Source organism: Myotis nattereri (genome assembly GCF_964212035.1).
Source record: "Myotis nattereri genome assembly, chromosome: 12".
NCBI lineage: Eukaryota > Metazoa > Chordata > Mammalia > Chiroptera > Vespertilionidae > Myotis > Myotis nattereri.
Window position 1 is genome coordinate 66,388,135 of NC_138087.1, and position 14,641 is coordinate 66,402,775.

The following is a 14,641-nucleotide window of genomic DNA, read 5'->3' on the forward strand; positions in this document are numbered from 1 at the left end:
TTGTGAATCGTCATGTAAATATCTGACATGCAGGATGGTCGTAGGCGACCCCTGTGAAAGGGTCGTTTGACCGCCAAAGGGGTCGCGACCCACAGGTTGAGAACCGCTGCTCTAGAGCTTATTCCAAAGCTGTAGGGCCCCTCTCTGTGTGGCTGTAGACACTAGCTACCAAGCTAGACTGTTTCTTATCCAAAAGAAAACCGAGCAAAGGGACAGCTCAGAGAAGGTCAGAGAAGGTCAGAGAAGGTCATCAATACTTGCTCTGGGCCTTCTCTTTCTTCAGGGGAGAACTGTCATGGGCATGACAAAACCTGGGAGCCCAGGTAGGGCTGCCGTACCTGTATTTATAAGTGCTGTGTTTGAGTTTGCTTTGCAGTTTCCCCATCATGGCACAGAACCTACACAAAAGCTTCTGAGGAGGAGCTCGTTTCAGATGGCACCTGAGGGGCAGCATCCCTTGTGGCTGCTGGACGTTGTGTCCCCTGTTCAGTAAAAAGAACAACACACAGTTAATTTTGTTAGGCACAGTGATGGTGTATGGTATAGGGATTCAGAGCGAGCACCCCAAGGTGTGCTTCTGTGGTATGCGGACTGTTTTGAGCTAAAGGAAAACTTCTATATGGCTCCCCTTAACTACCTAGAACTTGAATTAGAGGCCTTGCCATGATAAGGTATTATCAGCAATAACCTTTTTGACCCACCTATATGTCAGGCAAACTCTTATTTACTAAACATCTGCTCTTCTTATCATCTTTCAATGACCCTGTGAAGTCCCCACGGTGTACTACCTCACCCCTAGCTCAGGATGTCTTATACCCCTGACCCCCCTCTATCTCTGAACCTCTGGTGCATGTGGAGTCTCAGACTCTCTCATGTACATGGGGTTCCCAAACATATGTATTAAATTTGGTTATTTTCTCTTTCTAATATGCATGATGTCTTTTGATTATGAGACCAGCCAAAGAACCTTGAGAGTAGAGGGAAATTTGTTCCTCCCCCATAATGGTCATGTAAAGACATATCCTTCTTTTTTTTTTTTTTTTTGAAAAGGACTAATTAATTGTATGCTTCTGCTTTTCCTCCTTTCCCTGACTCACTCTTATGGCCCTGGGAACACACCCTACAATAAAGCACTAGCAGATAAAAACCAAACAAAACTAATACAAAAGCTCTTTGAAGTCCCCAATGATTTTTAAGAGTGAAAGGAAGTCCTGAGGCCAAAAAGTTTGAGAGCCACTGACCTAGAACTTAATTAATGCCAATAATGGATGATATACTATGTTATAATAAAAAATTACTAAATGTTTTCCAGATGTACTTGTATTATCCCCAGTAACTAACAAGGCTAGATTTAAAGAGAGAGACAGATGCTCATCCATACACTCATTCAGGAAATACCTCTTAAGCACCTAATTTGTGCAGATCCTATACTGGAGAATGAAGAGAAAGCAAGCAGATGTGGCCACTGTGGACATGGGCTGGGACTAAAGGTATGTGACTAGGGGCTAATCTCAGCTGCTCTGTTGTCCTCTGCAGCTAGCTGCTCCCTGAGACACTGAAGGGTAAAGGAAGTAACTGGGAAGGTGTCCTCCTCTCTTCTGGGTTTCTGCTAAAAGAAGTTCTAGATGAGCTTCTTATGGGCACAGTAAGCCTAGTTCTAGGAAGAAGAGTGTACAAGGAGATAGCAGCTAAAACTCACCAAGTATTCTCAATCATCTCATTACCATTAACAAATAGAGTTTTCCAGAAGAATTTAAGCCAACATTTTGAGAAGCTGCCAGAATTGACCTCCTGAAAAGAGTTGGTAACCAGTATAGAAGCACAACACAGTGCAGAGAACAGTGCTTGTGGCATCAAGAGCCCTGAGCTCCAGCCCCAGCTCTACCTCATCTCACTGTGTGTCCTTGGCTAAGTTCTCCATTCCCCACTCTACGCCTCAGCCTCCCCATCTATAAAATGTGACTTCAGATTAAACGCTTTTTAGACTATCTGCTCCCTAAGTGGAAGGACTCTGTCATATTCATCTTTGTACCTTAAGTGGCTTGCTCAGTGTGATAAAACATTGGTGAATTAGCGAATCTAAGGTCCCTTCCAGTTCAGACCTTCTAGAGTTCTCTCTAATAAGCACAAGATGTGCTGACAGGAAATATTCCAGGATAGCTTGCAAAAAGCTTGGGATGTTGTGTCGCTTGTAGACTGGTAGAGGTTGCAAGGCATCCTAACTGCCAGCCTAACCCATTTTTCAACATTGTCATCGAACTAAGGACAGATGCCATTCAGAGATCCAGGTCACTGGAAACTGCAGGTGCTATAAATGGACTGGCTCTGCTTCAACTGATTAGATTCGTAGCTGGTATCTTCTTATACCTCCCACTTGAAGAATATTCATGGAACATTCTAAGGAAAAAAAATAACTTTTACATTACCCCAAATCAATAGGATCTTCTTGTGAACTTCGGTTTTCAATGCTTTGTAATGTTTATTCTTTGGAAAATACTTCAGGCAGCCACTTCCTAATCTTTGTAAGTAGTGAAAAGATGCTTAAATTAATCCCTTCTCTGTCTAAGCATATGTTTGTACCGAAAGGATATTTACAAGGTAAATTAAGGACTTTGTTAACTAAAGAGATTGTTAACTGTAGTTTTCCCTCACAAAGAAAAAGATATTACAAAATTCCAATATTTTGGGGGAAAGCATACCATAATATTAATAATATATCTGTTTAAATATGCAAAATAGCATCTACTTAAATGCACCATTAAACATTTTTATTTTACTCATAGTTCATAAAAAATCTTCAGAGGTGACTGCTTACTTCAGAGCTTAGTGTTTTTGTGAGAAAGGCAATTTCTCCTGTTTAAAATAACACTTTAATAAGTATGGGTCGGTCATAGACGTTTAGATGAAAGGGCTTTTCAAAATCACATAAAACCCTTTATTTATTTAAAGATCTGGAGAATTATTTACTCAAAATTATAACTAGGTATAACTGACTTCTAGTCCAGTAGCCATGTTAGTAGCTATCATTTACTCTAGTCCAAAATTTCCATTATAAAAATCTACCAAGAAGAAACCAGTTTTATTGCATTTTAACAATCCATTGTAAGGATTCAAATAAACAAATTCAAATGATCAATTGACAGTGTCTAATAATGAAGAGCAGCACAGAATAGTCAGAACAACATTTGACTGAGTGCACTGGCATCATTTTTAGGACTAGGTCTGGGCAACCTGTTGAGCCGAAGTCTCAGTTTCCTATGGGTAAAATGGGATAACTCTACAACTGGGCTTTTATGAAGATGAAAACTAGCACTCAGGATGTGCCAAGGACTATTTTAAGTGCTTATACTTACTAGCTCATTTAGTCTATTCCACAAGCCTCTGGAATAGTTACCTTCCTCATTTTGCAGATGAGAAAAGTCAAGCACAAAGATGTTAAATAACTTGCCCAAGTTTACAAATACATTTCCAATAAGTAGCAGAGCTGAAATTTGAATCTGGCAGTCTTGCTCCAGAAGCCTTGTTCTTGACCAGCATACTCTACTTCATCTCTATAAAGGTAGTGCATATAAAGTCCTCAGTTCAACCAGGCAAATGGTTGAGAGTAAAGGATGGCTACTAACATGATTGATAGCATTACTGAAAGTAGCAATTTCGCCCTTATTACGACTGCCCTTAATACACATATATTAAACATACATAAATATACTCAGAGAACAGATACAAATGGATATATGAGCCTGGAGGATTTTAAACTGAAGCCAACTTTGTCCTCTGACCAGAGTGATTGATCACACTAAGGCTAAGAATTTATTGCATGATATCCCAAGGCAACTTAAAAATCTCAAAAACAAAGTATATGTACTTAGACAATGTCCATGTTGTAATTTATTGAGTTGACTAACCTAAGAAATTAAAATACTATTCAGTTATCTTCCTGTTTATACTGTGAACATGTAATATACTTGAGAGAAGGGACGGTGCCTTGTTCATTTTTGATCTGTGCTTTAAGCATAGCATGGAAGAATGGATGCAAGGCAACAATCTGTTGAATAAATGGATGAATGAATGAATGAATGAAATGCTAAGGTGAAGAGTCTGTTTGGCAAAAAGCTTTTTAAAGATCCAACAATCTAAGGGTTCTTTAAAATTGCCAACAGCAAATCCTTCAGGAAGCAGTTATTCTGCTTAATTCAACTGCAGGCCCGGAAAAGATGGCAGAACTTGGGAAAGCCATAAACTCAACATGGCTCTGGATGTCCTTGTTGGCTCCTGATGGACTAAATCTGAATCCCAGCATCCATTTCTGCTCCAATTTGCCTTCCAAAGACCCTGAGATACCCAATGGTCACCCTAAACATAACTCAGAGAACCCTCTTTTAGCTTTCTAGTGCCATATTCCTTGATATAATGCCGCATATATCCAACTATTGTTTTTCATGAAGAAACTGGGACACAGAGAATTGTGTCTTGCAGGAGCAGAGCTGGGGAACAGGACCTCATTTTTTCTAGACTCTTGGTCCACTGTTTACATAAATGGTGATTTCGTATCTCCCGCTGTACACATCTAACCTTACACTCCGGGAGACCAAGACATGGAAACCAAAGCTCAAACACAAAATCACGGTAGAAGCATGTGGGAGGTGGTCTGGTTCAACCCTCTAATAGTACAAATAGAGGAAACCAAGGCCCAGAGAATAGGAGGGTCTCACCCAGACTCACCCAAGAAGTCAGCACTAGGCCAGAATCCCAAGGTTGCCTCAAGCTTTAAGGACACTGTGCAGTTTTTCCTTTCTGGCTCTTCAGTTCACAAAGGCCCTCATTCATCCAATCTATGCGGACGGCCAAAGCTTATTTTTGATGTGTGCTTGTTGGGGAAAGGGACCTGGGGGCGCCCAAGATGGGAATCCAGCGCCACCCAACCCAAGCCCGGCCCTCGGAATTCTCTCCTCGCTTCGGCCAGGTGGGCCAGCAGTCGGGAAAACACGAGGGCTCCCACTTTCCCGCGCACCCGCTGAGCCCCTTCCTATCCTGTCCGAGCCCCCTCGGCCTCCATACCCATCGGCCGGCTGCCCAGCAGGGAGGTGAGGCTGGCTGGGGCGCCGAGGCGAGCCGAGCCGTGCTCGAGAGCGTCTGCAACCTCCGCGCTCCAAAGCCCATGCCCCCGCCCCTAGCAACGAGGCGCGCGTCGCTAGGGTGGGAGTTCGGCCGAAAAGCCTCCGGACAGCCTCGCCGGCTACTAAACCGTGGTTCCGCTCTCCTGACGTCTCCCAGGAGCCCAGCGGACACCACCCCGCCCTGCTTTCTTACCGTAACAATGCGTTGATGAGGTTCCTGAGAGGAGGGCCGATGTGCCCAGACCACGCGGCCAGAGAATCTATATAATGCAAGGAAAGCTGGTATTATCATTAGAGTAACGGAGGAAACCCTTAAAAATGTCACCTTTTAAATTGCTACTCGTCTAGATAGAGGTGTTGCTTTATTTCTTTGGAGTTTTTCCTGATTCCACCCAGGCAGAGAGCCCTCCTTTGGACACTTCCCCAGGTTCCACATTCCTTTCATCAAACATTTATGGCCCACCACCATAGCAAAGAGATCCCTCATTACCTTCCAGCCGTGGGCAAACTACGCAAACTACGGCCCGTTTGAAATGAATAAAACTAAAAAAAAACCCAAAAACCGTACCCTTTTATGTAATGATGTTTACTTTGAATTTATATTAGTTCACACAAACACTCCATCCATGCTTTTGTTCCGGCCCTCCGGTCCAGTTTAAAAAATTCATTGTGGCCCTCGAGTCAAAAAGTTTGCCCACAGGGGATGGTCAAGGGCGGGGTGGGGGTGGGGGGGAAGGAGACATATGTAATACTCTTTGTAATACTTTAAGCAATAAAAAAAAAAAAAAAAGTTTGCCCACCCCTCTAGACTCAAATCTAGAGAGCCAATGAATAATGGTAAGACAGTTCCGGAAACCAACAGCAGCTTCTAGACTAAGTTTTTACGGCTCCAATCCATTGCTTTCAGACTAGAGTCCATTCCTGTCTGTATTCCTAGCACATAGCACAGGGCTTGGTGTACAGTAGTGGCTTGTTGAACATTTGTTGAATGAATGAATGAATGAATGAATGAATGAATGCAGAGGTCCTAGCCAACATTTCTTTTACGCCATAGTAGCTGCCTCCTGTAGTGTTGATCTCCCAGCAGGACTGCCTTCAATGAAGATTTGTGAAGTTTCTGAAAGTTGGGTGCCTGTGGAAACGGGGATGGGGGTGGTGAGGGAAATGTTCCTTTACAGAATATCAAGCTGGTGATTGGGTCTGTCTTCCCCAGAGAGGGCGTCCCCTCTCCAGTATCCCTGATGGGGTTCCTCTAGCCCTGTTGACACTCCCTTGATGATGCATTCATTACTTTCTGAGTCAGTGGCTTGTTGTTAGACTTCCTCCTGTCAGGAGCTGGGATCTACCCCATGTCACTTGCAACACTGATTGTAGTTCAGAGCTGAGGGCTCTCCCTACAAACTTAGTCCCTCTTCCCCATAACAGCCTGACAACCAGGAGAGTGATTGCTTTGCGCCTGGGGCCCTGGGCTAGGCTTGGTGTAGCAACAGTTGACTTACCAGATCCCTGCCCTCCAGATGCATCAGTTCTGGGGATATAAAACTCTCCCCCCGCCCCTTTGGTTCAAGGCACCTGAAACTTCAAAACTGGTATCTCTAGCCAGACTTCTCCTAGACCTGTGTATCCACCTGCTTCTTGCCCATCCACACTTGGCTATGTAAAATCATCAATCCTCAACATGAATCACACTGGAAACATTATCTTCCCCCCAAACCTGTTCTTCCTCTTTTCTTTCTAAGTGCAGGGGCATTGCCATTCACCAATCAACCATGGCAGGGCTCTAGGAGTCATTTGTGACTTCACCCTCTCTTCCTCCTCCAGACTGAATTAGTTATCCTTCCCGTGTGCTTCCAAAGCCCCTCATACTTTCTGCAACACAGCGTGATTTTTCTTTTACTTGTCGCTCGCTCACTTGCCTGTGAGCTCCATGTGGACAGTGACTGAGTCTTATTTACACCTGTATTTATTGCTGGTGTCCAACATAGTATCTAGAACATTCTACTCTGCTGGAACTGTTCTATATTTCCTCTGTCCAATATGCTAGCCCCAGGCCACCTGTGGCTATTGAACACCTGAAATGTGGCTAGTTTGCAACTGAAGAACTGGATTTTAAATTGTATTTAACTTTAACTTTAAATTTAAGGAGCCACAGGTGGCTAATGGCTATGGCATTAGACAGCACAGGTCTAGCACATACCGTAATTGATCCTCAATAAGTAGTTTTGAATAAAGAATGAAAGGGGAAGGTGGTCATGAACAGCCAATTAGGACACAAGGTAGAATGCTATGGATGCAGTCCACATACTTTTTGTGCCCCCTTCTTTCCCTTTCCCTTTCATCCCCTCAACCTAACACTACCAATGCCTCCAATTCTGTCTTATAGAAATATAATCCTAGTTCATGGCTCTTTGCTGCCTGAACTGATGTTTCTCCTCTGGACTTGCCTAGTTTGATAGAGTCCATCCTCTGAAGTGTACAGGTCCTAAGAGTCCTCTGAGGATGAGATCTGGTCTCATCCAGTTTGGTCTTGTCTGGCAAGAGCAGGAAGGACTCTCTCTCCTCGGGGTCCTGGACTGCACAGGGACCCATGTGGTATAAGTTTGTCTGCACGGGCAGGCTGCCAAGTTTTTCTTAATGGTGGCAGTTGATACTGGTTGTGCTGTGAAAACATCACAGGAGAAAAGAAGCCATAGCACTGACAGTCTTCTTGCCACTCCTGGAAACTGTGCAAACCCCAGTCAGATGACTTCTATCCCTGACTTCAGAGATGTTGGTTGGATCAGGGTCTGAAGAGGAAGGAGGCATGGGGAACCCGATGAGGCGAGGGGGGGCCAGCAATAGACCTGGGCCCAGGCCAGGCAGGCAGACAAGGGCTGGGTCAGGGTTGAAGAGCAGGCCTGAGAGACAGTAAAGGCCGGAAATAACAGTTCTTTCCAATAGACTTTCCCAAATACTATCAAAACAATTTTAAAAAGTCCAAAACCAAATGTCATAAATGAGCAAGTGAAAAGGCAGGTTACAGAGCAGAATTTACAGATAATTCCAATTTTATAAAAATAAGTATATTACCACCTGTGTCATACGGTAAGGGACTAATGAATATTTTATTATGTGAGAGTGTATAAATATACCTGTGGCACCTTTTGCAGAAAGAACTGTGTAAATTGTGCCCTGTTCTTTGGTGAGGGGGGAGCAGGGAGCAGAGTTCAGGGCATAAAAAGAGATTTTGCCCTTGCTGGTCCCTCGGTCTGGAAAACTCCTCCCCCAGCTACTCTGCAGGTATGCTTGCTGTTTATCCAGGGCACAGTCCCAGCCCCATGCCTGCGAGAGTCCTCCTAGATCAGCTGCTGTTGATCAGCACCCCCCGTCCAGCCTCTTTTCCTATCCTGCCTGCCTTTTTCCTAGCTCTTCCCACTACCAACATTCTGTTACATTTCCATTTGTTTTATTTATCCAGGAGAGTAGACTTTGTTCTTCCTTATGGTTGTAGTCTCATTTCTTAAATATGACCCGGGACATAGGTAGGTGCTGATTAAATCAACTGAATGACTAAAATGTAACAAAGGTGTCCATTCTTCTCTGTTCCCAGATCAGGGTGCCTTGCCTAGGCAAACCCTAAAGTTCAAGGACAGCTCTCCCCACTCCCACCAGTGCTCCAGAGGTCACCTTAGAGCATCAGTTGTCGAACCTTTTTATGACCATGACCCTCAGGAAGAAATACATTCAATCCCCAGTCTTATATGTACTATATTTAACTGCAACAAACAAAAAACTCTTACTACAAACAACATTTTCTATTTTTTATTTCTTTCCTAGTTCTTATGACACTGGTCTCTACCCCTTGAATTGATTTTGCCACCTACTAATGGGTGGCCAATGCCAGTGTCTGTGGGAATAGTCAGAGGTCTCATTGGTGCCCTAGTTTCAGTGCAACTGCTACAAATGCAGATTCCTGGTCCACCCCAGACTTAGTGAACGAGAGTCTTACTGGAAAGTCTACGTGCTTCACAACTCCTCTCCCCAGCCACCCCAGTTGATTCTGAAGCCTGATAAAGCGTGAGGGTCAGTTAGGAGTTTCTGAGTGTCCCGCGGTCTCTTGTGGGGACATGCGTTGGGCAGGGCCTGATGCACTTTAAGGGAAGGGGCTGATTTTCCAGTCCTGGTCCAACTCAGCCCCTGAATGGGGGAACGGATGATTCCCATGTTATAAAAGTAAATATATTCCCACAGAAGCCCCTTGCACTCTCTAATCCCTCTGCCTGGAAGAATTTCTGGTGATTTGGCTGTTTTCCCAACTCCAGCCCTCCCAGGGCCACACCCAATGAAGAGGCCCCACTTTTCCCCAGAACCTTAACCCCTTCTTCCTCTCCTTGCTCTCCACAGTCTCTTTTCCCTGTCACACAAAGTCACCTTCTGCTTTTTTCCCCTCTTTACCATAAGGGTTAACAGCCCTCCCCACCTCAGCTCTTAGAACAAAAAAATTCTAACCACAGTCTCAAATGATGGTGGCCCATTTCCTTCCCCACTCTTGGAAGGGGGTAAACGCTGTTATGTCTTCACCCACCCACTGGGATTGCATTAGAAACTTCTTTTGATGCCAAGAACGTTGCACCCTCCCACCAAAGAATGTCACAGAATTTACATTATGAAAACCTGCTACAAGTATTTTTTTCACTTATTGATGAGAGAGAGAGAGAGAGAGAGAGAGAGAGAGAGAGAGAGAGAGAGAGAAAGAAACATGTGCCCTGACCGTGGATCAAACCCACAACCTTGGCATATTGGGACGATGCTCTAACCAACTGAGCTACTTGGCCAGGGCACAAGTATATTTATTGATCCCCACACCTACAATAAAACATTTATTAGCCCCTAAGTGTATGCCATATACTCCAGCTAGCAGTTCTTTGCAGACATGATCTCATTTAATTCTGAAAGCAGCCCTCAGAGATAGAGTCTATTCTCACCCCCATTGTAGCAATGAGGAAACTAGGCACAGCCTGATTAAATAATCTGACCAAGGTCCCGTAAGAGGCATAGCTCTGGAGCTGGTAGCTGCCTTACCCCCAGGGGCTGAGAAAAGGAAGGGTTCTCTTCCATTTGTGCAGTAGCTGTTAGAGGTGCCTCAGGGTAGAGGTAGGTGCCTGCATCCCAACATGCCGCAGGATGTAGTGATGTTTCTCTTTCCGACTTTTCTCTCAATGTCCAGTTCTGATGAACTGAGAATGTCCTCTGGCACCCAAGGCCTGGCTCCTCCTCCTGTTGGCTGAGTTCTCTCCTCAGCCCTCTGCCAAGACCTCCTAAAATGAAGTTTGGGGGCTGGGGAGCAGTGCTCTTCTTGCGTGCCCACAGAGGGTTTAATTTGGGCTTAGAATGATTTTTATTAGATCCTAAGAAAAAAGCCGCAAGACAGCTCAGGTCCATGGGATGGGGTCTTCATCCACGTGCTTATTTGCATAGTATATTTTCTTTAATAAACATGCATTGATTTTTTTCAATACTAGTTTTCAAATTAAGAAAATTTAGATATAAATACGTTGGGGAAATCAGCCTAACAAAGATGTTCCTCATTGGATCTTAATACGCAATTAAAATTCTTAAACATGTTACCCATAAGTCGAACTGCCTGGGTCCCAATCTCACTGCTACCAGTTAGTGACTGTGACCCCTGGCGAGTTAAGCAACCTCCATAAAAATGGGGATCCTCACACGTTCCTGGTACCGATGGCAGGTGCTTAGCAGTTGCAGCCTCTGCCTGGGCTCCAGATACCGTTGGAAGTGTTCTAACTCATTTGCTCCTCAGCACAGTCTGTGGAGTAGGTGCCCTCCTTATCCCCATGTTACAGAGGAGGCCCTGGTGGTACTTGAGCCCAGGCAGTCTGATACCAGAACCTCGTTTTAAGCTGGCACTTGTCTAAAGCTACGTCTCAAACGAGGCTGTTGTATTACACGATAGCACACTTGCAAAGCGCTTAGCAAAAGCCTGGCACTTGTAATTGCTCAATCAGGTTTCCGACAGTCACATTAATAGTTGGTGTCTCATGTTTGTTGTAAAACAATCACGCATATAACGCAACTTAATTCCGAGCGGGGGTGCTGGGGGAAGCGGGGGAAGAGGCTGCTGAGGCGGGTGGGACCTGGACCAGGGTCCGGTCAAGGGCGCGGGGCAGGCGCCCAGGAGCGGCGGGCGCGGGGCGGGAGGCGGTGCGGGGCCGCCCGTTGGGCCGGGGCGGGGTCAGGGAGGCCCCGCCCAGCAGGCACCTGCGACAGGTGGAGCGCGCGGCGCCGGCCGGTCTCTCGGCCATGTCCGCGGAGAGCGCGGGACCGGTTCCAGTACCGGGGCCGGGACCGGAGCCGGGGCCCCTCTGCCCGGAGCACGGCCAGGCTCTCAAGTGGTTCTGCTGCTCCGAGCGAAGGCCGGTGTGCGCCGCCTGCACGGAGCTCGGCGGCCGCTGCCGGGGCCACCGCATCCGCCCGGCGGGGGAGCGCGCCGAAGAGCTGCGGGTGAGCGGGCGAGGAGCCGGAAGGCGGGGGCTGGAGGGAGGCGCGCCGGGGCGGGGACCCGGGGGCCCGCGGCTGGGCTGACCCCGGCCCGGCCCGGCCCGGAGCCCGGGCTCCGCAGAGGTACTGGCTGTAGAACGAGGCGGTTGCGGGTGTGGCCCCGGAGTCGGGCATACCTGAGTACGAGTGTCACCTCCGTGCGTCCTCCCGGCGACTCTCACAAGCCTCGGAGACTCAGTGTCCCCATCTGTCGCTCGGGGGTACTAATCGCGCGCACTTATTAGAGTTATTGCGCCACATAAATAAGATAATGGGGTCCCTGTTGCAGAGGCTGGGAATCGGACCTGGCCTGGGGCACGAAAGGGCTCAGCGGCTCCAACTCCCACCGCCCAGGTGGAAGCTGATGGGTGAGAAAACCAGGCCCCCTCACTCTTCAACCTCGGGGCTCCCGACCCCTCCCCTCGTCCCCCGCTCAGGCTTCCTGGGGAGGTGATTTCTTCCCTTGCAGGTTTGGCCTTGACTGGACGTCAAGCTGGTTCCACCAGCGTGAAGGGAAGGGGCGGGCAGGTATCTGGAGGTTCCTGCTGGAACCCTTCCCCTAGGTTTCTCCCCACCCTCCACCTCCCCTTGGCTCCCGGCTGGCCACCTTCCTGTCACCACCCCTCCCTGGGCTGCTGAGATTGGGGAGTCGAACTCACCCTGGGGCTTCTTCCCTCTTTCCAGCCTGCGGGTGTGGCCTCTGGGGATTTCCTTGCAATCTGATTAAAAGGCTTGATTCTTCCAACCGCTCCCTGGAGTTCTGCCCAGCTGTGAGGCTGAGGGCTCTGGCTGGAGACTTGCCTCCTCAGACTGGACTGTAACGAACACCTCGGACAGGGTGCTGAGGCCAGAGGGGATTCAGTTATTCAGTGACACCCGAAAGCCCCTGGCGGGTCCTACTTGTCACCACTATCCACGATAGTGATGACGAAAATAAACTCGGATAGTGTAGTTGAATACACTTCCATAAAGCCTAGACACTTTGCAAGTTTCAAAGCACTTAAATATTCACCATCTGATTCCATCCAGAACAAGCCCCTTTGAAGTGGTGATCCTACCAACATTTTATAGATGAGGAAACCCAGGCCCAGAATGGACAGTAAATCCTCCCAGGTTTCTACTGTTCAGGGCTGGACTAGGGCAGTCATTGACCAGAGGAAACCACCTCTTTGCTTCAGTGGTTGGAGGGAGGAAGTGACATTAATGGGAGTGAGAATTTAATGAAAACCTTTTTTAAAAATTGCCATCAGGCCTGAATTTGAGTGGTGGAAAGGGCGAAGGCTGGGGCAGGGTGGCAGCCTGATGCTTGTTTTGGAATATATTTTGCCTGGGACTCCTTCCCTGAACCCTCCAGAGGCGCTAGGTATATTCATTTTTTTTTTTGCCTGGAGAGAGGGGTTTCTTGCCATTTTCTCCCTCCAATTTTGGTTAGCTTTTTCTTCTATTCCTCCAGCCAGCAAAGAAATTTCACTCCAGAGCAAGATTATTCCTGAAGTGGGCAAAAATACCACCAGTCCAAACCACTTTTCACTTACTTTCTGGGTTCCTGTCCCTGTAGCTTTTCAGCGGCTAGTCTCTGTTCCCTTAGTCCTGTGGTGTATGGTGATCACAGCTTCCTCCTAGAAGAGGTCGCTGAATTCCCTTCTGGAAGATGGAACTGAGGCAATCAATGCTCTTGGGGAAAGAGTGGAAGGGCTGCTGCTTGGAAGGGTTCCCACTGTTATGTGGAGAGGGAAAGCAGGGGTCTGGCTATATCTCTTGGGCAAGATCCTTCTCTGTGGGCCTCAGTTGCATCTCTAAAACTCTCCCCTGCTCTCATGGGTGATGCTCACAGCTTAGGACAGTGATGGTGAACCTTTTGAGCTTGGCGTGTCAGCATTTTGAAAAACCCTAACTTAACTCTGGTGCCGTGTCATATATAGAAATTTTTTGATATTTGCAACCATAGTAAAACAAAGACTTATATTTTTGATATTTATTTTATATATTTAAATGCCATTTAACAAAGAAAAATCAACCAAAAAAAATGAGCTCGCGTGTCACCTCTGACACGCGTGTCATAGGTTCGCCATCCGTGGCTTAGGAGCTGTAAACTGCTGAACTTCAGTCGTCAAGGAAATGGGTTTCATTTATTCAACAGATATTTATTCAGGGCCTCCTCTGTGTAGGAACTCTCTTCTAGGTAGTTGGGCATAGAAAATAAGTCCAAGTCATGGTGCTTATAGTGCCTATTACCTTGGGACTTGCCCAAGGAGATATGGCCAGTGGTGGGGGGAAAGATACAAAAAAGTTAAACAAACAGTATACAGTCAGAGAACGATAGTACAAAGGAGAAGAGTAAGCAAAGTAAGGGAATGGAGATGTGGATCGTCAGGGAAGGCTTCTGAAAAAGTGACATGCCAGGGAGCGAGACATAGAGGTATATGGGTGAAGACAGCTGGAGACAGAAGAAACAGCAGGTGCAAAGGCACTGAGGTCAGGACACATTTGGTGTGTCTACGGAACAGAAAGAAGGCCAGTGTAGAGGGTGGTAGGCGGTAGCACAGAGGAGATTACACAGAGTCACGTAAGGTAGGGCCTTGTTGGCTGAGATAAGAAGCTTAATCTCATCTTACTGTGGGTGTATTGGAAAGTCATCGGAGAGTTCTGAGCAGGGATAGTGAGTGGCCTGATCTGATTTCCTTACAGAAGGTGGCAGTGTCTAACTTGGGGGTTCAAGAATGGAAGCCCAGTTCGGAGGCTCTAACAGTGGTTCCTGTGAGAGATAATGGTGATCTGGGTAGAATGGCAGGAGTGGAGGTGACCGGAAGTGGCCAGAGGAAAGAGAGAGAGAGAGAGAGAGACTTTGGAGATGGGGCTGGTAGGACTCATTGATGGATTAGATGTGAGGTTGCAGGTTTTTTATTTTTATTTTTTCTGGGCAATAAGGTTGATGACTGATGGTGCTGTTTAATAAGTGGGGGTGGGGATACCGCAGTTTGAGAAGC

At 46.7% G+C, this 14,641-nt stretch overlaps 2 protein-coding genes across 3 annotated transcripts in view; one reads left to right on the top strand and one right to left on the bottom strand.

The window, feature by feature from the left end:
* Positions 1–12,416, bottom strand: part of WDR31 (WD repeat domain 31) — a 24,890-nt gene extending 12,474 nt beyond the window's left edge. Inside the window, exons 1-3 of the mRNA XM_081104095.1 lie at positions 12,314–12,416; positions 5,311–5,377; positions 339–482 (exon numbers count right to left, since the gene is read on the bottom strand). Of these exons, the coding sequence (XP_080960221.1) occupies positions 339–454 (116 nt within the window). The 5' untranslated portion in view covers positions 455–482; positions 5,311–5,377; positions 12,314–12,416. The remainder of the gene's footprint in view (positions 1–338; positions 483–5,310; positions 5,378–12,313) is intronic.
* The window catches only part of BSPRY (B-box and SPRY domain containing), a gene marked incomplete at both ends in the record, with an annotated part of 19,077 nt that continues 15,819 nt past the window's right edge, over positions 11,384–14,641 (top strand). The window contains one exon of one of the 2 annotated variants that reach the window (XM_081104094.1): positions 11,384–11,618. In XM_081104094.1, coding sequence (XP_080960220.1) covers positions 11,418–11,618 — 201 coding nt within the window. The remainder of the gene's footprint in view (positions 11,619–14,641) is intronic. The other variant, XM_081104093.1, reaches the window with a different exon arrangement.